This window comes from Lagopus muta, chromosome 6, assembly GCF_023343835.1.
Source record: "Lagopus muta isolate bLagMut1 chromosome 6, bLagMut1 primary, whole genome shotgun sequence".
Lineage (NCBI taxonomy): Eukaryota > Metazoa > Chordata > Aves > Galliformes > Phasianidae > Lagopus > Lagopus muta.
The window spans coordinates 25,274,716-25,301,668 of NC_064438.1; the positions used below are offsets into that span (position 1 = coordinate 25,274,716).

A 26,953-nucleotide genomic window follows, 5' to 3' on the forward strand; every position below is an offset into this window, starting at 1 on the left:
TTATTTTTTCTGTTGTCGTTTCCGCTCTATTGCTGAATTCAAAGCCTGAAGAATCATATGCTTGTTGTTCTGAATGTTGTAGCTGGTCAGTTTTATGAGATTGTCAAACTGCTCCTCTGTGTAGGTAAAGCTGTTTATGCAGTATGGGGAAAAAATGCCAGAAACATCCACATTGCCCTGTGCCATCTCAACAGAGCTGCGCTCCACACCTGCCAAATCAAGAAAAGTCATTGATGGGGCATAGGTATGGTCTTACATCCTCCTCTACAGAGGAACATTGTTCCTCTCTAACTTAACACCCACAGTCCTTTCCATAGGAACCACATCAGGGGAGGAAGGGGTCCGTGCCAGCCCTTGCCTCCCATTCCGATACAAATAAAGGCTGCACAGGTGGTGGGAGGATCAATTCCATCCCATAGCTTACCTGGCTCTTTGTATTTTCTAAATGTGTCATTCACCAGAGGGAAAAACACCACTGTTGGTGCCTCTGGTGTCTCTGCATCTTCAAAGACGTAGCACTCCTTTAGATTTTTCTTCTCCTCTTCACTCAGGTGGATTTTTGGAAATGGAATTCCCTGTTTTGAGAAGTACTTTGACGCTTCTTCCAAAGGCTACATTCAGACAGGAGAAAAGGTCAGAAACTCTACCTTCCCCTCAACTTTTCATAACACATAACACATTCACCAAAGGCACTTCACAGAGATCAGGGAACAGCAATCACTCTCAGTGTTTCTTTTGGTCTTTGTCTCTTTCATGAGGAATTATGTACTGGTTATCAACAGAACAACATTTCAAGACCAAGACATCAACTAGCACTCCTGATGATTGCCCTACCTCCTCCTCCTCAGCCTTTTATCTGCAAGATAAATAAGATGTTCATAGCTGTGTGCAGGGGTTACACAGCCACTTATGAAACATACTCCTTAGTGAAGAAACTCTCCACACAGAAGACACAAGCAGCCATGTCAAGGTCCCAGGAGCATATAGGTATATAAGATAATGCTTACCTATGATGAACTTGATTAAAAGAAAAGATTTATTAAACTGATACTACTTCTGAAGTTCTCCCTAAGGGATTTGTCATGTCAAACCAATATTAAAGCAAGATCCAGATATCTAGAAAACAGGAACTGAATGCCAAGAATCCTTTTCTCCCACATTTAGTTTTTTTCTGCATTAATTATTCTGACTTCTGGGGAGCTTAAAAAGAAGAAAAGACAGTCATAATTACACAAGTGAACAAAGTGGTTATCACACCGATGTCTGTGATCCGGAAGAATAGTTTAAGTGTAGGACAACATCCACTTTCCTCTCCGGCCTCATGAGTGGTGGGTAGCTGATATCAATGTATCCTGCTGTGTCTGCAAGGCACAGGAACTCTGCTGTTTCTGTCAGCTGGTTGGGGAAATTCTCTAGCACGGTATCTAAAAGGAAATATTTCTTATGATGAGTGATTCAATGAAGAAGTAATATATTTGTTATTTAGCTAATAAAAGAGGACAAAAAAAGCCCCTTCTCATTACTTTCATTTTCCAAGATCCTGCTGCATTACAAGTTCCATCCTGACTCAGAAAAGAATCTGTCCACAGAAAGAAGACAGAGATCCTTCACTTTTCACATTGGCCTTTTTCCATTCCTGATGAGCAGCAGTTGTCCTTCTTAGGAACCAGTGTATTTCTTGGAATATCTGTTAACATTTTAATTTCAATAAAAAAAGAGCTGTGCCACAATTAGAGTGGTTTTGCAAATTCATTTTTGAAATTTGGCTATTTATCTTGAAATTTTTGTTTCCAAAGTGAAGAATAATGCCTATTCATCTTTGACCTTCTGTTCACTATTGACAATACCAATCATCTAACCAGAAAAAAAAACAAATGAACAAGAAAGTATTTGGGGATGCTTACCTTTCCATACACAAAAGCTTTTGCTCTGAAGGTATTCATTGTGCATCTGGAACCCTTTTAGGAAGTTGAAGAACTTTGAGACCATTACTCGCTCAGTCAGGACTTCCCGAACAATGCCCATGATGCCACATTCAGGAGTGACTATGTAAGTCTCCAACTCATGGTTCCTGACTGGTGGAGAAGGCTCATCTCCTTCTGATGGGTAGAGCAGATAAGCAAGTCATTGTTTTGATAGTGATTTCATAATACTTAAAGACTTTCTACTATATGCATCCAGATGTTATATTCATTTAAAGATTAGTAAAGTAACAGATACAGTAGAAACAGAAATATAACCAACCAACATCAACAGCTGCGGGTTGAGTGCACCTCAGTGAGCACCTTTCTGAAGGATCTGATGAATGACAAGCATCCAAAAGGTTGTATGAAAAGACATTGCTCCACAGGCCTGTGGAATGATAGAGAACAGGGAAGCTGCTTAGAAACATTTAAATGGAAAATACCCCTTTGATCTTTCCAGAGGCTTTTAGCACATGCGAAGTGTTTTCTCATAAAAAACGTTAGTAAGTTCTTTCACAGCAACACACAGTTTGTCCTCAAGAGGAACCTAAATGGTTTTAAACATTGTACCAGGCCTTCAGCTACCATAATTCATTGTCACACACAGCAATTACCAGTACACATTGCAAGACACCATTTTCTATCCTGCATATTCCTGTTCTATGAGAGAGTAAAACCATACCAATTCACCTAAAGCAAGGGTTTGGTCTATAAAGAATGTCATAAACAACTGTATTAATAATTAAAGATTTAGGGATTGCTCCTGAACAGCCAAGATCCAAGTGGTTACAGCACAATTTGAGATGGTGTACAGAGTATTTATGTCCCCTAAAACAAGACATCTTCAAAATCTCTTGTTTCTCCTTTCCACAAGTTACTTTGAGTGAGAGTCATCTCTGTCTCCTCATTCCCATAGTTCTTCCAATTCTGTCCTCTCACTTAAGACATTACTTCTCCTTGTAAATTACATTTCTTTTTATCCTTTAGCTGCTGTGTTTCACTATCAGTATGTTTTAATGGTACCTCAGGAGGGCACTTGCATAGTACACCACTAGGTGGCAACATAGCTTTAAACCTCCACTCAGCCCTTTCTAAAGATGCACCTATGACTTCGGGATCACCAGCCCATTTCAGGCTCTGAGGACAGGAACACAGAGCTCAGCCTAGACTGGATGTGCTAGGTGTGCTTGCTACCTGGACACGTTGGGTATGACCACACCACAGACATTGCAAAAATGCAATGAGATAAAATGTTCTCAGAAGATGCTTTGTAGTCCCATGTAACTCCATAATCCATCTCTTTTCTCTGATCGTTAGCACAAAGTACTTTGCAGAAGAATACAAAGAAATCAAAAGTGCAGTGGGGTCTCTTCTCCAGTCTCCAGCATCTCATGGGTCTAAATTTGGTACTTCCAGTAGCTGGTGGCTATAGTGTTACAGAGTCACCAGTGAAACTACCTTTCATGAATTTGTCCTCCCCTTTTTAGACCTATACATACTCTTGCCTCCTGTGATAACATGAGTCTTGTCCCCCAGCTGCCTCTTCTCTTTACTCATGACATCACTATAAGCTCAAATATAATCATTAAAGCTCTGAGAATTAGAGTCTGTGAAGCTAAACGCAGTCTTCCTCGTGCCCAGGTATTTTCTAAATATAGTAGCAATATGACTCTGGGCTTTTTGCATAACACCTTGAGGTGCACGATTTCTCTGCACTTCAGATAAAGAATACCAAAGATATTGCTTTTAATGTGGGTTTTTCAGTCATATTTCTTATTGGCATTCTTGGTGAGCTGTCGTGTGTCATACTTATTTACATGCGAAGGACTCTTCTGCAGAAGAAGCAGAAGAGTGAACCAGAATAGAAAGTAGTGTCATAAAGAATTCTAGTGTTAGAAAAAAATAAAACAAGAAGAGTTACATAAAAATAGCAAAGCTGTCCTTCCTGCATTACTGAGACCACTCTACTGAAACAAGGATAGCAAAACACATTGAATTGATCACACAAGAACTGTACATTTCAGCCCTGCATTTTGCAGGGCACCGACGGAATATTTAGGAATTGTGCATATTAAGCATATTTTTATGCTATCCAAAGTCTATCAAGGAAGCACATCACCTTTCATGAAGCAGATTCGAGACTCAGGAAGCTTCTTCATCAAGCGACCCATGAAGAACTTGCTGCCAAAATCTTCTGCACGAATGAAGGCGCCATATTTTAAAAACCCAACCTCATAAGGTGTGAACTCAACCCATTCTGCAGAGAAACAAAACAGACATTTTAATTCATTCCATCCACATCTCCTAGCAGGAAATACCCTGAAATGACAGGGAAGCAACGTCAGGACAAACCCTATGAGCATGGTCATCACGGACTGGCATTCATCAGGGTAATGACATCATTAAGATAGTTTCAGCCACTCTCTCAAACAATTTTCCCCAGACTTGTTCCTACGGAACTCTCCAATGAGCCTCTCAAGATAGAACATAAATGAAGTTTATACCAAAAGAAGTTCAGCCTAAATTAACCCATACATAGATCTAAGGCTGTGATTTGGGAGTACTTTAGCTGCCCTAAATACTGTCCCCACATTTCTCCTGTCCCATAGAAGCTGGATTTCCCCCAGACACTAGACATAAAGTCTGAAAATGGAAAAGATAAAGAACTGTTTATAAAGGCTATGATTTGTCAATGCAAGGGGTTGCAAGATACACTGTAATTGGTAACAGAGATACAACCGAATCCAGATACAGTTTAGTTTTGCCATCACCTTTAAACTCTGGAAGGCTGTAGTCATCTTTGATGTTGAGGATCATGTAGATTGGAAGAGGATTCTGACCTTGAGTTAATGCCCGTCTCTCATCAGACAGTTTGTGATTGTTTTTCTGTGTATTGACCAGAAAAAGAGAAAGAGCAAAACCAGGGGACCTTCTTCACATTGTGCATGAGCTTGGAAAATTACAGAAAAATAATACTTATTTCCAGCTACGTTTCTTATTCTTTCTACTCATCTCGTGCCAAAACATTATTTTTTTTTTAACTGAAGAACTACCTAAGCATTTACACACCCACAAAGACTTATTTGATTACAGATAAGCTATGGGAATTTTGTGGTACAGAGGGTTTTCATTCCTCTGAGAAATGCATTCATTTTGCATGGATTATGCAAGTTCTCACAGGGATAAACAGAGCAAAAGAAACCAAAATCAGGATGCTGGAACCGGATGTTCAGATACTCATATAGGTATAGTGAGATACAGGTTTCTTGCTCTAGTGAATATCCCTCAGAATGGTAACTATATGTTGAGAGAGATGTGAGGTCAAAATCCCTTTGTTAATCAACAGAAACCATCTCTCTGATAACACTGGCAGGCTCTCAGGCTAGTGTCTGTCCCTGGAGCTTCTATTTCTGTACAGTGGTATTCAAGACTTGTTAAGGACATGCTACCCCATCACTTAATGCTCTTTCCAGCAGGAGTCCCCAGAAATCAATGCTAGAGATCTGGTATCCTTCTTGCTTCCGCAGCTTTAGCTCTTGGTCATAGTACTTTAAGCTCTCTGGAGAAAAGCAGCTGAGCTTGCTCTTGGTCATATGTCTGCGGACTTCACGGATTGGTCCAGAGATATCCTTGTGTGACCAGTCAGGACTCTGGTACAGATGTGCCAACGTCCTGCGGAAAACAAAGAAAGCACATTATCATATGCTCATAAATATTTCCACCTCCTAGACTTGGATTTAAGGACCACAAAAACAAACAAACAAACAAACAAACAAAGTAGTTGAGGTTCATTAAAAACATGAAAACATGTCTGAGGCTCAGACATTCTTTGATCTAGATTTTTATTCAGGTCCCAGGAAATTCTACCACATATAACTAAATTGTTTATTGTACTTTAATTAACTAAATTAAGATGCTATGCCATTCAAGTTAACTGTTAAATGTCAAGAAGATGAAAATCAAGATAAAGCTGATTTAGGAGTAGAAACTGAAAAATCCAACATCATAAAAACAGCAGAAATGGTTTACAGTGTTTTCCTAATACAAAAGTAAAAAAGCCTGAGGCTAAAAACATGCATCTTCCTTTACCACAACAAAGAGAATGAATCTCATACAGCAGTTTACAGAGCTGAAAAACAACATCTTTGTTCAGCATTTCCTTACCATGTTGAGCCAGATGACCCAGTGATGTAAGAAATAGCATCTAAGAGACCCAGCTTTTGAAGACCTAGCAGGTTGCCTAACAAAGATGTCAGTGCCCGAGTGCCACCTCCTGTTGTCATGACTGCTACAACTGGAACCTTTTTAAGCATGAACACAGCATTTAGTAAGCAACAACATCATAGTTCATATTAGCACATTATATTTCAGCTACATGAACTACACATTTCTGTCTTGGAAGAATTCTTACATTTCATCATTTCCCCAAACAGAGGAGGAAAAGATGAAATGCTGGTACTTCGCACAGAAATTAAAAAAAAAAAAAAAAAAAAAAAAAAAAAAAAAAAAAAAAAAAAAAGAAAACCCTAAAAACTAAAAACAACAACAAAAAAAGACAATTTGCTAGTTCAGATATTTTTCATCTACAGAGAACAGTGTTCTATACTGTAATATGCTGGCTTACTGAAACAGCTCATAACTTTTTAATTTCGATATTTTCAATATTGGGTTGCATTTCCCTTCATGGAACATCATCTCTTGAGAGCTCTATTCTGAGAACCAGAAATGCTCATCCTCTCTAGTAAGTAAAAAGTAAAGACTGGATTACATTTCCCATAAAGTATCTAGAGTATATAATTGCAGAGATGAAGCACAAAGCCCAGCTAAATAGAAACCTAAATTACATTACAGGAAGATAAATTCCTCCAACTAAAACCCACTGGGAGTGTAGTGGCTAAATGACATTTCCTATACACATTTCCAGGCAATTGTATCAAGAAAATACTTAGCTGTGCTTCTTTCACCTGATGCAAACCAAGCATTTCAGGTTAAAGCAAAGCATTCTGATTTCGATATAATGAAGGAAACAAGCCACTTTCTTGTTGTTTGTCTGCTTGTTTTTGTTTTTCCCACTGAAAATAACGTGCTAATGAGAAATAATATACTGGTGTGATCGGTGAGCAGGGACATCCTTTACAGCTCATTATATGACCATTTTGTCATATAATATTTAACACGCCTTTGGCCCAGATGTCCTGGGCAAAGTGAAAACCACTTTGTGTAAAAAAGTAAAAAAGTAAAAAAGCTCCCAAAATGAAAACTTCAATTCTGTAGTGTCTGATCTCAGACCACATTCCCTCCCTAAAATGTAAAACATTTCAATGACAGCATGCACATGAACAAGTTCAAACTCTAACTCTTGGATTTGATACTACCCATGCTCTCACATTGTTTCATCTAAACATTTCTTGATGCTTTACATGGGGCACTTCACATGGGGGATGTAAATTCCACATTAGTGCTAGTTAAGGAACAACCAATAACCGGCTGTGGATTTGACTCATTCCTGTCACACCAACAAGGTCCAGGCCCAATGTTGCTTCCCATACCTCATGGTCTTGTAGGTCCTGTTCTAAGTTAAGTGCTTTTTTCAGGGCAGAAGCCACCAACTTCCTCCGTTTCTGTAGGAAAATTTTCTCCTCCATGCATAGATCAAACTCCAAGCGAACATCAAGGTTTCTTGACCTCAAAAAGACAGAGTCCATGGTTAAAAGGAAAGTAAGAAGCTCGAGTATGTGATCACTTACAAATAAGGTCTGGACCTATGCTTACAAGTTGTAAATTCCATAATCAGGATTTTAAAAGCTGCTACTGTGATCCTACAAAGGCATCAGAAAAGATAAGTGAAAAGGTTGTAAAGCCTTAGAGGAAAGAATATTTTTTTCTACACTGATTTTCTAGAAGCGTCTAACATAAATATTGTATCCATTTACAGGTACCACAAACATTGAAACATTTAAAATCTATTGCCTGAATTACTCCAAGTTTTGTAAATTCAGCTATTTTGAATCCTTTTCAACCAAGGAAAATGAGGCACAAATACGTTTTTCTAAACTTGTAGTTCAGTAAATTTTTTTCAGCCAGAAAAGATCTTCATCACAAAACCACAAAACGTAAAGACAGAATTTCTTACCAGTCCATTGACTTTACATGTAAATTGACTGTTTCATTCTGGAAAACAACACAAAACAAAGAAAACCACAACACATCATAAGTATTGGAGATGCTCTTATGTCCCTTACTTACAGTTATATTTGAAGCCCTTCACTTTTTATAAGAGCAGTGTTGGACACACAAGGCTGTAACAGTAAGAAAACCATACAATTTCTAGAACTTCCCCAAGTCCACTAACATTATTTATACTGAAGCTTCAGCCATTTTAGATATATACATCAGTGTATACAGCAAAGACCAGCACCAGCTCTGTCACTGTGCTTTGCCTTGCTTCATTGTTTGCATACACTCTAGCTTGCATTAGTCCAACTGATCACAGAAACCCTTCTCTCAAACTTTTGGCTGCGATTTTTGTTTGTGCTCAGCTCAGATGAAAATGTGCAGGTCAGTAACTGTATAGGAATATAAATTTATCACACCTGTTCACCATCTTAAGAACAAAATAAATCTCTTCCAGACACACTGTATTTTTATTGGATAGTAATTTCAAGCAAGGTGTAAAACCCTTCCTTGCTCAGAAGCTGCTGAGTTTGCAGCTCTGTAATACAGGGTCTTCGTGCCAACACTAGCATCATGAATTCCCATCCCATAAAAAAGCCTACTTAAAACTTCAGAGAGTAGCAAACTTCAACACAAAAATAGGATAAAAAACCCAGACATAAAGATTGTATTGCCAGAATCGCAGACTGTTTATATCTATAAACAAGCCACAAAATATGAGAATTGTCTGTTACGTTATGTGAGAGCTTATACTGGCCTGTGTTATTTAATAAAGTTTTTTGCATAAAACAACTGCAATAAACTGAGATCCTTAAGGGCACACTACCCGCTTCCTCCCTTCTCCCCTTCCCACACCCTTGCATTGACTTTTATTATTTTGCATAGTTTTCTAATGCTCAGTGGACTGCAGAAAATAAGGATTAGCAGTTAGATATCTAAACTTCTACCTCATGGTAATCTGGTTAACTCACACTTGTCAATCCTGGGACCACAGCTTCAGTTTTATTCTATAGAGTTATTGTCAATCACCTTTGCCACTGCTACTTTCTCCTTGAAGGGAAGTGAATCCAGAGGAACAGTGAGGGATGCAACGGAGTTTTTTTTCTCTTCACCTGAGGTATACTAAAAAATAGATTTAAAAGTAGAAAAATATTTAATGTATACACCATAAAAAGTACTGTCATCAATTTTTTTAAAAAATAGGATTGATTCCCAGAAGTTTCCAAGTTGTTATCTAGGTGTCTCAGTGCTCTTCCAGAGCAGATGATCATGGAAGTTGACTTCCAATTAAAATAATAATAATAATGATATTTTTTTCCATATGTCCCAGTGAAATATGGAAAACTATGAATTTGCTGTGCTTACTCAAGTAGAAGATCACGTACCAAGCAGAAGTGTGGCTTCTTTTCTGCCAGAGCCATGTGCAGCTCTGCCACACCATGTTTGAGATAATGGAAGATGAGAGGCCTTGGGGGTTGCAGGGAAGAGCCCAGTGACAGGGTTTGGTTCTGTTCATAGGATCCATTCACTGTGAACAGGAAGTCTTTTTCTAAAACAAACAAACAGGCATATTCCAAACAGGAAATATCACGGGGGGGGGGGAAGAAAAAAAAAATAGCTGTTTAAGAAACTCAGACATATGGGAAAATTGGGCTAAACTGAAATAATTGAGATAGAAGAATATATTTACTTCTACTTTACATTATTAATAAAGGTCATGCTTTAATTTCAAACTCCAGGTTTGCTATTTGGCAGACACTAATTGTTGGATCTGTACAACTCCTATTTGTAACCATCTAATATCTGTGCTCTATTGGTAAGAAAAAAGGAGGGAAATTACTGGATAAAAAAAGTGACAAAATAGAAGAAGGTCTTAATTATCTAAGTTGTTTTTACTTCGCAGGGTTTAAGATCTAGTCACCACATTTCCTTTCTTGTAGCACATTTTTTTCTGTGTTAAAAGCTTAAAGTCTAACCTGAAGCTACTTTCTTCTGTCTATTTTCCACAAGGACTTCCAAGCAGCAAGCTTCACGAGACTGTCACAGGGATGAATAAAGAGAGAATTAAATATCCAAACTATGCCACATATGAGTCACTTTGCTATTTAACTCTGGCCATCTGGGTTCCTGGGGTCTGGACACCTGTCCACTGTGTGTTTGGCAGATATGAGCACTCTCATGATGTGCCAGCTGAAAGAAAAATGGCTGTAGCAGTGTGTCTGTCCATGGGATAGGAAAGAAGGGGACATAATGAAAGGAGTGGGAGTATGCCAAGGCCTCCTGAAGATGGACTGATGAGCAGCCAAATCACAGAGCTGTCCTTGCAGTCCTACCTGTATGAAGCTGTACAGTCAAGTGCTACCTCCCTCCAAGCAGTGAGTTAGGGGCAGACAGGAAGGCCAATTCCACTTCATCCAGGATAGGGATGGCTCTGGGAATCCCAGGAGCAGTTCCCAGGGGGAATGACACAAAGGCGGCAAGCAAATGAAGGAGCACTTTATGCTCTGCCAAGAAGCTTGCCATCAGCTGGTGATGGAGGACTGGCCTGTAGGTATCCTCAGTGACTATGTTTGCCCTTTCTTAATACATCCTCACCCCAAGAGCCATGCAGGCAGATGGCTGCCAGTTTCTGATGCTCCTCCTCCCACCATCCCGCATCTCCCTTTCCTTCAGCTCTGACTGCAATTACTTTTCGGTACCTTCCCATACCTTCCCATATTTATCATTCCCAACACCCGAAAGATAATGAACACAGATAAATAGTTTTGAAATTACCACCAAGACACCATTACTGATAAGCTTTTCAGGAGGAACTGGGCTGAAAGAACAAAAAACAAAATCAGAACATGATTTAAATACCTCTTTAAATGAACTGTGGGAATAACACTTTCCTTAAAGGCTGTCTTATCTAACACAGTCTGTAACAAATCCCTGGTTTTTAATTTTGTTGTTGCTTTCAAAAGACATCTAAAATTGGACTTCTTCATTTTTTTTATGATAATCATAGAATCACAGAATGGCTTGAGTTGGAAGGACCTTAAAGGTCATCTAGTTCTAGCCCCCTACCGTGGGTAGAGTTACCAATGACTAAATCAGGCTCTACATCAGGTTGTCCCTGTCCAGCCTGGCCTTGAACACCTCTAGGGACAGGGCATCCACAGCTTCTGTAGGCAACATGTAATAGTAATGAATACTAAGAAATATTGAATACAGTCACTGCATTCTTATCATCTTTATCCCACTTCCAGGAAGTACTGGGATAGAGTAGTATCCAGGATGACTTTTGGTAGATAAGGAAGAGAATGTTTTTGCCAGTATGCAGATAATTTGATAAACATCAGCTGTGACTGTGATGCTGCTTTGAACTATGTTGTACTAAACTCTAGCATCTGTTTTACATTTTGTTGGTTCCATTTAGGCTTTACTCACATGCTCTCTGATGCAAACTCAACTTCCAGCATCTCCTGTGTCTGTAAAAGATTAACTTACTCTAAGCATTTGAATTAATTTTGTCACCAACTATTCTTGTTAATGAGTATTCTGGCTCCTTACATGGCTCTTAAAACCCAAATTCACTCTTGTTTTAGGGCATGCTCAAATGAATAAAAGCAGTTGAGTAAGGGTGATTTTGGAAAGTATTCTCCATCTTTTATTAAATCAGTCTTTAGGCTGTGCTTGTCCATTCAAAGATGAGGCAGAGTAAAATGGCTACTTAGGGAATCCTCAGTTACAATAGTTGGCTATCTATCATCTTTACCATCTCAGCATGGATATTTGTGTTATATTTAAAAATGCAAGCTATCAGCTTTTAACTGAGCACTTCAGTAACTGTGTCAGCACATGCCAAACTCTCAAGTGCTTGTCTCAGGAAAAGAAATTCTGACAGAAACTTTGCTCAATAGCAATGGAGTCTGCTATCCTCAACAAAATCTACTTAAGAAACAGATTCTAGACACATGAAAAAAAAAAAAAAAAGAAAGAAAAAAAAAGGAACTCTGCTGCCAGAAGGATTGAGTAGCTAGCAAAAATGTTCAAAGTAAGGAGCACTTTTTACTGTACTGAACAAGGTTTGGACATACAGGATAAAAGAAGGACAAATGAATATGATAGAAACTCTCCTGTCTACAATTGCTCTACAATAAGTCATGTAGGGAGGTAATAGCAAAAAATACGTTTCCTTCCTGTGGGCAAGACTGTTTTATTCCTCACCTCTGGATTTAGCTGAAAAGTCAAGCGAACAGTTTCTCCAAGCTGTATTTTAGCAACATCAAAGAGGACAGTGAAGAGGAGGTCATCTTTAGTGATTGTATTTTCATCATAGACTTTCATCTCAAGAATATTCTGTGAATAGAGATGGAGGGTTAAGACCATTTCTGTTTGGAGCCTTTGGGCTACTATGAGGTTGGAGAGAAGAGGAGGGGAGGGGACGGGAGGGGAGGGAAAGAAAAAGGAAAAAGGAAAAAGGAAAAGAAAAGGGAAAAGGATCAGACATTATGTGAATAGTTGTGAAATCTCAACTATTTTCTACACATCACAAAATAAAATTGAATTTTGCTGCTGCATGTTGTTGTTACATTCACTTACCCGTATCCCTCAAATCTCTTGCAAATATTTTTTATGGCACCCTTCAAACAGATCACACAATAAGATCTTTGCCCCCAATAGAAAAAACAAATCCACTTTGCATCTTACTTTTACTTGGCTTTGGATCCTGAAGCAAAATATTTCATTCCACACTGGATCTTTGCAGTTCTTGATGGTTCTGGTCCGGACAGTATCAGAGGAAGCAGTGGGCAAGGACAGGCTTACATAGCAATCAGCTTGACTAACTGTATATAAAAAGATACATTTTAACTAACAAACTAAAAAAAAAAAAAAAAAAGATCTTAGAGCATAAGCTTATAGCACTCTATAGACAGTAAACTGCTAAAAGGAGATATTGTTTTAATACTTTTCTTGCAGGTTTTTACTCAACAGCACTAACTACTTTTTATCCTGTCTAGCAGGCTGAAACTGAAGCTACTGAAGTAAAGGGAACTGGTGGGGGGGAGGAAGAATGATTTTACATATCAAAACATATTATTGATACATCCTCAGTCTGTGGGAAATCAAGAGATCTGTTGTGGTGAAGATTTGCATTTTGAGAACCTTTTTTAAAGGTACTTAACTAGTTAACTCTTCAAGCACTTTAGATAAGGAGCAGTCTTCGCCCACTGTGAAGAAACTTCTAATTTCTTAGTGTAGCATTACCTTAAACATAGTTTGGACACAAGGTTGTCAAATTAGATAAAATACAGCATTAAAACTTCATAATACATGCAGGTTGCACTGAGGTGGGCTCCCAGGAACTGTCTCCTCCCCAGATGGAGGTAAATAACCTTGCAGCAGGGGAGCACAGCGTTGCATTGCATTGACCAACTGAGTCTTGGGGATTGCTGCAGCTTTCAGTTGAGAGGCAAGCTGGAAACTTGTAGGTCTGTGCAGCCAACTTTCCATCTGTGTGTTAATCTGATGTATTTAAATTGTTTCTTTGTTACGATTCTCACTGATACTTCTAAGATGATTTTTTGGTGTTGTTGTTTTGTTTGTTTTGTTATCGTTTTCCAAGGAGTAGTGTTGTGCATCTCTTACTAAGTGAGGGAAAGAGCTGATTATCTCATGGTATCTCATGAACCTTAATAAGATGAGATCCTGAAAATATAGTGAAAAATATGGCAAGAATCACTCTCTCTGCACTGTTTTTCACCCTTTCTAGCCTTCCCATTTGGAGAAAATCTGCTATTCTGTAGTTTTATACATTGCTCTGCATTCACTTCTACACAACACTTTATTTTTCGTCTGCTGAACAACCACAGTTGTTTCTAATGTCTCCAGCCCTTAGAACAAATGTGTGATTACAGTAACAGCTTAGATGTGATGTACTAAGAGGCAATTTGGGACTGTAGGATACATGCAGGGAAGCAGCATGATGACCAAGTGGGTAAGCTGCTGGAAAAGGGCTCATGATGTTTTGGCTCCAGTCCCAGCTCTGCTCCAGGCTGCTAGGTAATTGTGGGCAATTGCCTACATTTAAATATATCTTTTCTATCTGTGTCACATCAATAAAACAGTGATAATGATCATTTCCTCACTTGTAACCTGTTTTGATATTCCACAATTAAAGGCAACATACAAAACAAAAAATAACTACCACTAATAGTATTACCAACCCACAAAAAAAGAGTATCTTATCAGCAATTGTTTTACCTTCTCAATCAGTCCCTCATTTCTCACCCCACACGTTCTTTATAATTGTGTTATTTATGTGGCAATTAATGGGTATTGCTTAAAGCAGTTTATGGAATCATGTTATGTAGGATTTCTTTCAAGTCTTCCGATAAAATCTGAATATTAAACATCTTCCCCCTTGCTGTCCATAGCAGGAAAGGGTGACTTGAACATTCCAAGTGGAGACCTTTATACTGGTAATTAGTATTAGGAAAATTTAGATTTGTTACTATAAATTTCAATACAGAATATGCATGATGTACCTTTATATAACAATTTATTGATTAAGAAGGTCACAAAAGAGTTTATTTACCTCCCCCTACTATTTTCAATAATTCTTCCATTGAGTTTTGGTAAGTGAAAATGAGAATACTGATTTTGCATAGGTACATCCTCTGGCAGTGTCAAATACATAGGTATGTGCATTTCTGAGAATTCATTCACTTATGGTCTGGCTAAGAATCCTCTGAGAAGATGGACATTTGATATTTTCAGAGTATCAAAGAGGCCACTTCTAAAGAGCTGTGGTAGGCACTTTCTTCCTTCATTCTCTTTGAATACAGCTGAACTATAGCAAACTTGAGAAGTTAATCCAGGCTTTAGCAAGACTGTATTATTAATAAGAGAAAAACACTCCCACAGCTTGATCATCCATACTCATACCAGCCCAGTCAGTAATCACCGAGTCTCAACATAGCCCAAGACAAAAATGCAGATAAAGGCATTTGAATCTGAAACAGACAGATCATTGCATGAAGAAAAACAAATTATGCCACAAAACTACATTGTTGCAAGATTTATCTGATAACTTACACACACACAACACAGATTTACAGAGTTCTTGGACCAGATCCCAAATACACAATGCTACCTTTAAGTACAGGAGACTAAGATCTCTTAGCATACGTTCCTACTCATGCACAGGAACAAATGGATGCTCAGTGTCTTCCATGCTCCAGCTCTTTCCCACTTTCTTCCACCTTCAACCAAAAAAGACTTTAACTGTCACCAACTACTGAATTTAAATATGTCCAGGTTGAAGAGGATTGGTTTAAACAGCCCAGCATAGCACGAGAAAGAACTGAAAGATCTGAGTTTGCTAACTCAACAGCAAAGACCAGCAAAGAATATGGTAACATCCAGAGCTGGAATGTCCAAATGATTATTATAAAGAGGACAATGATTAGAGTCTCAGTATGGCAGGATGGAAATAAAGACAAATGTTAGGAAAACTGCTCCAGCTCTAAAACAGTTAGCTCTAGTGAGAGAGGTTTTTATAATTTAACTCATTTCAGAGGGTACCCCTTCCTAGATATGTACCAGTGACAGATAAAGTAAATTTGATCTTGCTTCAGGAGAAGAGGACCCTTCCAGGTGAAGCTACAAACATACCAAATGGAATCTGGACTTGCTGCCATGTGATACCTGTGTTTACGCTGGAAGGCAATAAACAGAATAATCATGGCACGTCAATCATCTTAGAAACTAACTGGTCTCTCTCCCAGCCTTGACCTGTCACAGGAGGAAGCAACAGAGAAATCCTTGTACTGTACACCAGCCCAAGTCACACATTCTAATATAGTATATGGGTGGTGACAGGCCTCATTATCTCCAAAGTGATTGCAAACCTCCTTCTTTAACATGCACAGAGTAAGACTGTAAGTTCCTTGGGAAAGTGTCTGCTTTTTTCTTACACACAGCATCTACGTACCATGAGCTAGATCCATAGCTAGAATATCTGTGTATGAGCTCAACATGGTTTTACAATTGTCAAAAGGAAACAATACAAATGTAAAACCATACAGTGCAGAGATTCCCACAAACAGCTGTGCTGAAACTTATTTATTCCACTCCAGCTCCTCTGGAACAACAGAGATAAATCACATTACCTAAATGGTAAATACAGTTGGTTGACATGAGGTGTTTTCCTTTGTCTGGGTTTGGTGCAAACCAGAAGCGGAAAACATTTGCAAATATGATGAGCAATGTTAAAAATATCCCACAGTCACACTTAAAGGAAGTAGCACTGAAAATCCACAGTTGACTGTAGATTCAATACACGTAAGTAAAAATAAAAAGATATAGATTTCTTTTTTTTTAAGATGGGGATGGAAGAGTTGCTCCTGAAGAAACATCATAATATCGTATCATCATAATAAAATAAAAAAGTAGGGTGCAATAAGTAAACTCACTCCCTCACATGATGGCTCACAGCAGCTAGTATGAAGGTAGAGACGTTAATGCTGATGAGTTAATTTGGTGAGAAAAACTCTATAACACACTGGGACAACTCACTGGAAGCAAGGGTGTGTTTTACACAGCAATATAAATGGGTATTAGTGTACCTGAAACTTTCAGCTTGTAAGTCTCAGTCACCATTTTATGAACTGAATTTTGGATCTACAGGGTATAAACACAGAGATTACAGTTTAATTTGTTAATTCAGTCTGGACTAAAAGTTTACATCACAGCATTGGTTCATCTTGCCATAAATACTACAAGTTACATGTGTTGCAAACACATGCTTTGCTTCTGTCAGTCATCTTCACATTTTATATGTCTCTTCTACAAAAAATGTCACCGTCAGCTTCTTTCACATCAAAGTGAACTGGATATAGACACACAGCTTCCAGTCTGTCTTTTATTGCAAGACTACAACTAAACCTATGTTCACAATGAAATCAAATGAGCTCACACTTCTGACTGAAATCCTCTGGGACTCTCAAGTAATCCAGGAGCCTATAGCAATTTTCCTGTGAAAATAATGAATGAGAACATTAAGAATAAATATGATATGATTTAAAAAAAAAAAAAATTACACTTGAGACCCCTCTAGTTTTCATTCTTGATCCAGAAGGAAATTCTTGAAAGATAGTAAACATTGGTACTGGATGAATAGGCCCAGATGAATACTTTGCTAGGTAGACATTCCAAAAGATTGCCAGTTTAAGATAGTAGAAAATGATAAAGTACCAGCACTAAAATTTGACATTGATGCTTTCTTTCAACCTTCACTGGCTACTACTGCAGTGCTACCTATAGTTTCTGCAAAGAATACAACAAGACAAAATACCCAAGAGAGAAGCCACAGCCTCATAACACACACATATCTTTTCATCAATGCAAACTATCATAGCAATGTTAAATCTAGCCTCTCTTCTTTACATTGGTCTCGTACATAACAGTAAATCACATCCAGGATAGTGGTTCTTATCTACAAGCTAATCAATGACTACAACTCAGTAAAAACGTGTCCTGAAGCTTCTCTCTGGAGACCATCACTGATAAAGGTCCTCAAGCTCTGTGTACCTTGCCTGTGGGCAAGGCTTTCCCTGGCACTGCTCTGAGTTGTGAGAATCAACTTGGACAGGGACTAACACATACCACAAGCCTTATCATGTTGCTCCTTCAGCATAAGGCTCACCTCAGCACCACACTTCATCTCATCTAAATGACTCTGAAGGAGTACGCGTGCACAAAACCAAATGTTCTCCGCTCAGTGAGTGCAGGAAGGAAGGAATCGTTGATAACAATATCAGTCACACTGCTTACTGCACAGCTGGATGGTCTGCAAATAATGTTGTTCTAACGAAACCAGAATAAGACAGATTTTAGAAAAGATTTTGCAGATTCTTCAAGGGTGTGCAAGAGTTAATGAAAAAAAATATATTTTTCACATTAAAATACCGAAGACAATCAGTTGTATCACATTCTCTCTCAGGGAACTACCTCAAAAATCTTGAAGTAAGTATAATCTGTATCAATCTTCATGTTCTTCATGAACATCTTTGAATGTATCACATAACAATTAGCACAGACATTCTGACGTTCCATTGTCATTAGCATGCAGTGTCAGACATGGTAATCCTCAGTCTTAAATTCAATACATCAATGTATAGAATATAACATAAAGCAGGATATAAAATAAAAATATGATCCTTATCAAGGGTGATAAAAAATGCCAAGAAGCAACAAATTCTAAGATGTGCAACACTGTAAGCATAGACAAAAAAAATGCTCAGCTTAGTTTCATAAGTCATAGGAAGGTATTATACAGACAGCCCAAGGATATTTGTAAATATAGAATGCCAGTTCAGAAACCTGAGGACATATGCAATTATCTGCTAACAATCACTGAAGCTGCCCGAATACATTTGAAAGGAACTGAAGAAAATTCAAGATAGGTTTTTGCATTTGTATTACTTATTAGCACAACATTCCATGAAAAGCATTTCAGCTCTGCACAAATGTCCATCAGGTCTCCAAGCTCAAGCTACAAAGCCATGTCCTGAACAGTCTGCCACAGCCTACTAGCTCTGCAAGACAGAGAAGAAATGAAGGGCCGTGAATCTCTGCATGGACCTCTGTTTTCTCAAAACACAGGTGGTTCTGCATTGCTGCCATTGTCACCTACTCATCCCTCTCTTCTCCACCCAAGCTTTCCACTCATGCATTTTCATCGACTGGGACTTTTTCAGAACTGTTTTAAAACAGGTTTTGACAATAAAAAAAATATTTTAAAAGTTAAAAACACGTTTCAACCACTTATTAACTAGATCTCCTCTAAATGTGAGGGTAGTGAAGTCTATTATGTGCAAATAGCACCATCACAAAAGGCTTTTATAAGATCATTCATGTTCAGTAAAGCATAAAAGCTGCAATACCATCTGTGCTGGTAAGAGCATGGTAGCTCAGCTTTTGCCTTTGAGACAGGAACAAGCCTAACACAGCTATCACAGGTAGTAAATGTTTTTCACCAGTCCTTTAGGCAGTTACCAGTTCATCCTCCTAATTCCCATGTGAGGCACCTAATGTTTTTCTGCAGTCCTTCCTTTAGAGATGAGTCATAGAATCATAGAATATCCCAAATTGGAAGGGACCCATAATAATCATTGAGTCCAACTCCTGGCTCCACTCAGACCCACCCAAAAATCAGACCATATGTCTGAGAGCTTTGTCCAAATGCTTCTTGAACTCTGAGAGCTCAGCAGAGGCTGTTCCATTACCCGACCGTCTTTTTGGTGAAGAACTTTTTCCTGATACCCAGTTTGAACCTTCCCTGTTGCAGCTTCATGCCATTCTCATATTCTCACAAGGAACTAAAGCTCTGCATAAAAACATCTTCTCCAAGGTTACACCATGAATTTACAGCAAATCACAACGAAACATTCTGTACAATATCTTTCACCACCAAAACAGCTTTGTGTTCTTGCACACAGGAAGTACACAGAAGTCAGCACAGCAACAGCAAGATGCATGCCTGCCTGTGTCCAATTTGTTAATCCCTAGCAGCAGGTACTTCTCACCTGCATGGAGGTGCCCTGATGAAGATTCTTAAGCAAATAACATTTTATTGAGCTCCTTGGTTGTACACAGCATTGTGTCTTTTAGTGGCGGCTTATGATGTTGTCAAGTCACAGCACAGGTTTTTTTTTTTTATCTCTGTACTACTTATGAATACTATGAATACAGAATACTATACAATTGTATACAAAGCAACAAGCAATATACTGCACATGATACACTCCTTGGTGTATCACCAACAATTTACTAAGGGGTTGAGAAACAGGAAAGGGAAAGACGGAGAAATAGTCTCTTAGACTAGAAAATACAGAATGAGGGAAACTGGATTTTAGTATATATGTAGATGGTAGCAATGAGCTGAGGAAGACTGAGAGCAGAGATGGATAACATGAGTGAATGAAAACCAAGAGAAAACTGAATAGAAGGGAAAGGACTAATGAACAGCTGCAACTCCAAAGGACACAGTATTGAGATCACTCATTCATTTGTCGTTCATATTATTAACTGTGGTTATTAGTTTGCTATGATAAACATCATTCATGATATCAACATGATAAACATCATTCAGAACCAGGGTTCCATTTTGCCAGATGCCTTAGTAGTCATTCAGTTAGACTTTGATCTTGATCTAAACAGCTTACAATTACAGTAAGAAAGTCCCACCTTCAGGTATGATGTCACAGGGAGGAGTTCATGGTGATCAGCAATTGCTCTCGTATTTGTTTGTTTCAGTTTCTTAACCAACTAAGAAATCACTGTTCACAGGCCTTGGTGCAACCTTTGTAGGATCTACATAACTATTTCTCTTTCTTTGTTCAGATTCCTATTACCAAGCATTTCTCTTCACCTACCATGATGATTTCTCCCAGTGCAAATGCAGCCTGCCTGAACAGCCAGTATCATGAGGAACTTTTATCATATGCCTTGCAAAGACAAAAATGCTCTTCTGAGGACTATGTCATCCTAGGTGACCACATTCATTTTAACAGGAAAGCAATCTCAACCTGAGTTTTAGTGCTGGTTAGCTCACCTTTGCTGCCTGTCTGCCCACTTCACACCATAGCTTCTGCTGTCTTCCCTGTCTTCCATATTGTGAGCAGTGGAAAGGGCAAGAAGCAACATATGCAGTTCGTTGATCATGTCTTCAATCATATCTTCCCTACCAGTTTCCTTTAGAATGCAGGTGAAAATTTCTTATTACGGTGGTATTGCCCAGGACTTAATCATAAAAAAAAATTAGTGAAACTGACTTCCAAATTTTAAAATTAATGACCAGTGCAGTATTAGGAGTATGTTATGAAATCACACATCAAGACTCAGATTTAGCACCATAACTGCACAAGAAAGCAGTATAGTCACCATTCCTTAGAGGTGTTCAAGAAATGGGTAGTTATGGCATTAAGGGACATGCTTAGTGAGCATGATGGGGATGGGTTGATGCTTGGACTAGATGGTTTTAGTGGTCTTTTCCAATCTTAATGATTGTATAATTTTATGAACCATATAAAAAGACGAATATAAGGCTTTATCTAATGAAATGCTAATTGAGAATTATGTTATCATTTCTGAAAGATTAAAAATTGTAGTTCTGGGCCATTGCAGTACACATTTTTTGGAACCCTAAAGTTTGCTAAATACAATGCAAGGCAAACTAATGTTAAAGACATTTTCTTACTCCTAATTGAAATAATGTTTTAAAAATATGTGCATGTAGCAGAGATTACGTGACATTTTACTTGCAGCTCTTAAACAGGTTTCTCTTCTATGAGAGAGAGTTTGCAGTGTCAAAAATGCATATTTTCCCTCCCCAAACAGCAGTGAACTGTACAGAAAAGTCCACAGTAAACAAGATCTGCCAGCTGTGAGAAGCAGACAGTGCCCAGGTGTGTAAGCACGGGGGCTGCAAGTTCAAGTTGCGCTCCCGCAAGCCAGGCAGTACAGCACACAGCAAGTTGGGGCAAGCAACCCGTAAGCTGTTTGCACTGCAGGCTTTGGGGAGGGGAAGCTAAGTGGTTGTGGACAGACGCACAGCAGCAGCAGCAGCAACTTTAAGAGCAGCATGGGTGCTATCAGAGTGAATGTTCAAAATTCACTGCCTGCAGAAAGGCTATGGCCAGCATTTAACTGCAGGCACAATGTAAAGGCCTCACATGCGGCAGCAGCTCAGCAGTCAAGGTTTGTGCTGATAGCCAGGCTGTTTACTTTGCATTCTTTCACTTCTGTGTATGAAACATCCACACTGAAAATGAAATCTGCACTGGGAAATTTACACAGTGTGGGTCTAATTCTTGTCTACAATTAGCATGTGATTGAAATGCACTTGTACTTGGCCAGTAGGTAAATCTCTCCAGAAGGAAACTCTCACGTGGTGGAAATGCAGCATTCTGCATAAAGGTAGCTTCAAAGAGGTCTGTGAAGAAATGGGTGGGAGGACTTGGGAATGAAGAATGAGCCCTCCTACGAAGATCTTGGATGGTGGACCAGCCCTTGACAAACAAGACTTCTGCAACAACTGATTTCTTCCTACACTTGGTAGGAGCCTTTTGAAAGCTAAACTCCATCATGCCAACTGACAGGAAGAGCAAGACAAGATCATGGGAAGCCACTGAATGGAAGAGCAAGGTCAGTACTGAAAATAAAACTGATTTTGCCACTACAAGGATAGCAATGAGATCATAGCACCTGTCTTTGGTCTCTCTTGTACTTGGCAGGAAACACTTTTGGTGCAATCCAGTGCAACTGTTGTGCCTTATGCCCTTCAGTGGGAATACAGGAATGTGAAGAGCACAGGCTCTTCACAATTGTCTTTGTGTGAGAGGGAGCCCTAAATAATGCATAGAAATGGCTTTTTCAGGTCAGCCAGAAAAGATCAGATTTTCTCCAGCATGTATTTCTGCTATGTAAGGCAAAGTAGAAAAAAAAAAAAAAAAAAAAAGAAAAAAAAAAGGCTATGACTATTTAATCAGCAGTATAAACACACAGACCTCACTAAAGTTGATAACACCCTGAAAGTGGTTTTTGTGTTTTCCTTTGACAGAAAGGAATCTGGGCTCCCATCCAATGCAAAGTGAGCTGTAACTTACCAAAGTGAAACCCTCTGTTGGCCTCCAAGACCTAGATCTCTGAGCTACAGACCACATAAGTCACAGATCTCTTGGGTGAGCGAGGCAGGGAAAAGAACGTCTTGGTGTTTGCCCTGTCCAAGAGAATCTGTTGTCCACTTCTGAGAAGATTCTCAAGCCAGATGACAGCTCTGGTAGCACCATTTTTACAACTTTGATAGAAAATCTGTAGTCAAATTCAAATGTGCAGAAATTGCAACAGCATCTTGGGAATGCTGTGTTCTAGTTAACGTAGGAGCAAATCATTCTGATTCATGAGTAAGCCGTACTCGTATCTCATTTCAACACGCATTAGTAGCCTACATTAGTAGCCTAATCTGTGTTATTACGCTCTCACTGCATACAAATAGGACCATTTATCTGACACAAAGGTTCAGGAGATCGTGATCATAGCAGATTGCCACAGATATTCTGTAATGTGAAAAACAAGTCCCGTGTTATACAATATGTGCAAGATCTAAGGAGGAATGAATGCAGTGGGTTGTGTGTAGCAATCCCTCTGCACAAAGGAGGATGCTGTCTCTCCTTTAGCTGCAGAGTGCCACAGACAAAAGGAAGCAAAGTATACATCTTTGACCTGTGGTCTTCGAAAAAATGCAGCCTGACCTAATCAGATCCTGACTGTATCAATGCACTGATGGCTTCTTGCAGCTTGAATTATTTCTTTGCCATCTTTCAACTTTGTCAGCATCTCTTTCTCTCTTAATAAGCTTAAATTATACAAAAATAGCTATTGAAACAAGTAACTTTGTGTGGGAAATACAACTGTTGGATTCTACTTTTCCTAAAATGTATTTTAAACTAAATGTTTCAACTGCTTACAAACATGTGAGTAAATTCATGAATTAAATGATAAATGCATTTCCACAAAAAGTATTATCCAAAATAATCCCAGAGCAAAGACTAATTCTAAACCCAAAATTATTTGTAATTTTAGTTAGAGATACTATTATCAGTTTTATTGAATTATGATATAAATCTATTATTATGTTTAAAAAATTACTTTATATCAGCTTTCTTCTTAATAGTGACTAATTTCTCACTTATTGACATGTTGACAGCAAATACTAGCCTCTAAAAAAAAGTAAGCAAAACCTTAGGGTCAATCCAGTAATTTTCTGAAAGCCTCCATGGAGGCAAATAGCAAATACTCTTGCTGAGTTCGCTTGTGTTTATTTAACACATAAAGATTCCTAACCACCTCCCTCCTATTGCGTTCCTGGCTTGTTCCTTCTCCCCAAGACAGATATTTGAGCTGTCCTGCAGCTTGTTTTCTTCTACCTCAGTAGCCTCTGAGATTTTCTGTCTTCACTTCCACTCTCACCCATTCCACCAAGCTCCCAGAAACATTTCAGTCATGTTGTTTTTGCCTTGAAAGTCTGATATTTCAAATGCATTTCAGTAAACACGTCACAGAAAGAGTTAGAAAGAGTTGTCTGAGAACAAACTCATACAGTATATAATGCTCATAATGCTCCTTTTTTTTTTAATCAAACACAAAAATGTGAAAGTGCCTGAATGTTTTTCTGCTGTCTGGTAAGACAGAGAGATGGTAGTAAAGCTCCAGTGTTACCACATAGCCTCTAGCAGCCACTCATTGTCAGTGTTGGCATTTTCATCTAGAATTAGAGGTGCAGCCTTCATCACAGCACATCACAGAACGTAACTGATAATTAACAGCTGTATTTGTTCAGCAAAACTGGTTCTGAAGCTTTTCAGCTGTTAAGACACTTCACATTGTACCTCAGCAGACCTTTGATATTTCCATTAATAGCAACACTTCTGTAAACTGAAGGGTATTGTTTATAACAGACTGTATTGTAAGATTAGTCCAAATTCAAATATACAGCAGTATCTGGAACCATGGTGACACTTCATAAACAGACACAAGCTACAGTGCTCAGTTATACTCACTGCTTTCAGAACTGAGCTACTGAGAAGTGCAAGGAAACACTGTGATACTCACACAGATCTGCCTTTCTCAGATTTCTCATCCTTATGATTTTTACAGAGAGGGAGCTGCATGGGCATTCTTCACACTGCAGGACAGTGACAAAACAATTGCAGAATTAATGAAACATTTGTGCTTCAAAAAGCATGCCCTCACATAAATATTTGTTGCAATTTTTAAAATCATGCCGCAAAATTGGAAGAATAATTCTCCTGCCCTTCATCAACAAGGAGAGTATAGTTTTGCCCCTTCTCATGAGGCTGTTTCAGTGGTTGAGGACAGGGAAAAGAGAAGAGAGGATGATTAGGGGACCATTCTCTGCCCAATGTTTCTGTAGCTAGTTGAGTTAGACTCATTTGGTTTATTTGTTAAGCCATAAGAGTCCCAAGCTGAAGGGCTCTGAGCACTTTATCACATCCCTCGCAAATTCCTGGTATCTCAGACTGCTTCCTAGCCTCTACATGGATCACCCAATGCATCTTAAATTCTCTTCACTACCAAAAATGCCTCCACAGAGCTACCAATGTCAGGAAACCCATCAAGTTGTCTAACATAAGTAAAAACATGCATGAATTTGGACTGTCATCTCCCAAGACCTCTCCAAGGCACAGGTATCCCAATCTCAAACCCATTCCTGGCCAACTTCAGCTTTTAATGGATTACAGTCTGAATTTCTTACCTCGTGAGCACTCCAATATGATCCCATCATGCTCCCAGCTGCATACAAGTGAGCTATGGGTGTCACATCAGTATTAGAGACAACAGTTGGCAGTGACTCATGAAGTACCTCTGCAAACTTGAGAGGATTATCCATGCCCCACCTTCTCTAGTGAAAGGGAAAGTATGGACAGAGAAGGGGAGGGAATTTGTGGAGACTGATATCTGAACATCATGGGTGTGCATTGAGGGAAGGCTTTACACACTTAGAGCTAATAGCAAATCAAGGTAAGAGTCCAAAGAGTGCACACAGCACAAGAATGGATACCCATGACTTGGCCACCTAACAATGCACAAATAGAGAAGATAACAGCAGTTATGCATAAGTCAAAGAAAAACAGCAGCTCTACAGCACTGCAATCAACAGTCAAAAGGGTTTTGGATAAAACCTTTGAAGACTCTAAAATTCAGCCAGATATTGTTTTATTTTTCTTTGAGGTGGGAGGGGCAGAGTTACTTTTTTGTTGGATTTTCCTCACTTTTGTATATGTATTTGATCATCTTGGTTTATATTTTTTCCTGCTTTCAGGACACTCCCACAAACAAAAAATAGAGTAAACCAAGAAAAAAAAGAGCACATTTTCCTCCAAATTAGTACATACAGCAGATATGTGAGTAAACAACCCTTCCATGAGTCCAGCTACTAACATGCCCAAATATCTGAAATGAGGAGTCCACTTGAGAACAGTTAGAGGTGATACTGCATTCTCACAGTACCCATGCCTGCCTTCCTCTTCTGCAAACGTCAGGAAAATATGCAATAAAGAGTAGTTCTGGCCTGATATTCTATCCAGAAAGACACTGAAAAGCTCAAAAGAAGGAACCTGATCTGTTAAAATGGGTATTGTGACTGAATCCTTAATATCTGCCAGGGACAGACTCACCATGTTTGTCATTTAGTCCTGCTGTTATTTCTTAAGATCTGAGCACTGCATCAGCTTTGCCAAGTCTGTGAGCTCCTGGGATATGCCAGTTCAGTTTCATATTTCAGCTGTTGTCCCTTGTCAGGGATCTTTTTTGGTCAGGATTTTACCATCTTAGATAAGACAAGGCTTAGTTAGTGCTAGGAAAAGGGGAATAGCTTTAAACTGAAAGAGGGGAGATTTAGGTTTGCTGTTAGAAATAAATGTTTTACTTAGAGGGTGGTGAGGTGCTGGTACAGGCTGCCCAGAGAGCTGTGGATGCTCCATTCCTGGTGACATTCAGGGTCAGGGTCATGGGGCCCTGGGCCTTGATCTGGTGGGTAGCATCCCTGCCTATAGCATGGGGCTTGCAACTGTATGACCTTTAAGTTCCCCTCCAACCTAAGCCATGCTGTGATTCTGTGTTAAGGCTTGACTTGTCTCAGGACTTTTCAATGGTAAGTGGTGAGCTTCTTCCTGTTACTGCCATCTTCAGACTAGTTAAACCATAGAAGATAAGAGAGAAACTGTCTATGTGCCTTTCTGGGAAAA

General features: G+C 38.9%; 1 protein-coding gene across 1 annotated transcript; it reads right to left on the bottom strand.

Moving 5' to 3' along the window:
- LOC125695154 (cytosolic phospholipase A2 epsilon-like) lies at window positions 1-25,491 on the bottom strand. Its single transcript, XM_048949285.1, has 20 exons — window positions 25,462-25,491; window positions 24,798-24,870; window positions 12,831-12,967; window positions 12,348-12,479; window positions 11,568-11,608; window positions 10,914-10,956; window positions 10,115-10,175; window positions 9,524-9,687; window positions 9,168-9,260; window positions 8,098-8,135; window positions 7,514-7,649; window positions 6,129-6,265; window positions 5,414-5,636; window positions 4,736-4,850; window positions 4,084-4,221; window positions 2,245-2,352; window positions 1,905-2,099; window positions 1,258-1,424; window positions 425-611; window positions 1-209 (listed from the first exon to the last, which is right to left on the bottom strand). Exons 1-20 carry the CDS (start codon window positions 25,489-25,491, stop codon window positions 1-3), a joined length of 2,427 nt encoding a protein of 808 aa, XP_048805242.1.
- Between the last annotated feature and the right edge of the window lie 1,462 nt (window positions 25,492-26,953).

Bases quoted from the DNA above. Each gene is read 5' to 3' on its own strand.
- LOC125695154 (XM_048949285.1), bottom strand. From the start codon at position 25,491: ATGATGGGATCATATTGGAGTGCTCACGAG. The intron at 10,957-11,567 runs GTGAGTAAAGCC...TTGTTCTTTCAG, and splicing joins GAGTTTGCATCAGAGAGCAT to CCCAGTTCCTCCTGAAAAGC. The intron at 10,176-10,913 runs GTAATTTCAAAA...TCCCTGTGACAG, and splicing joins TCAGTAATGGTGTCTTGGTG to TCTCGTGAAGCTTGCTGCTT.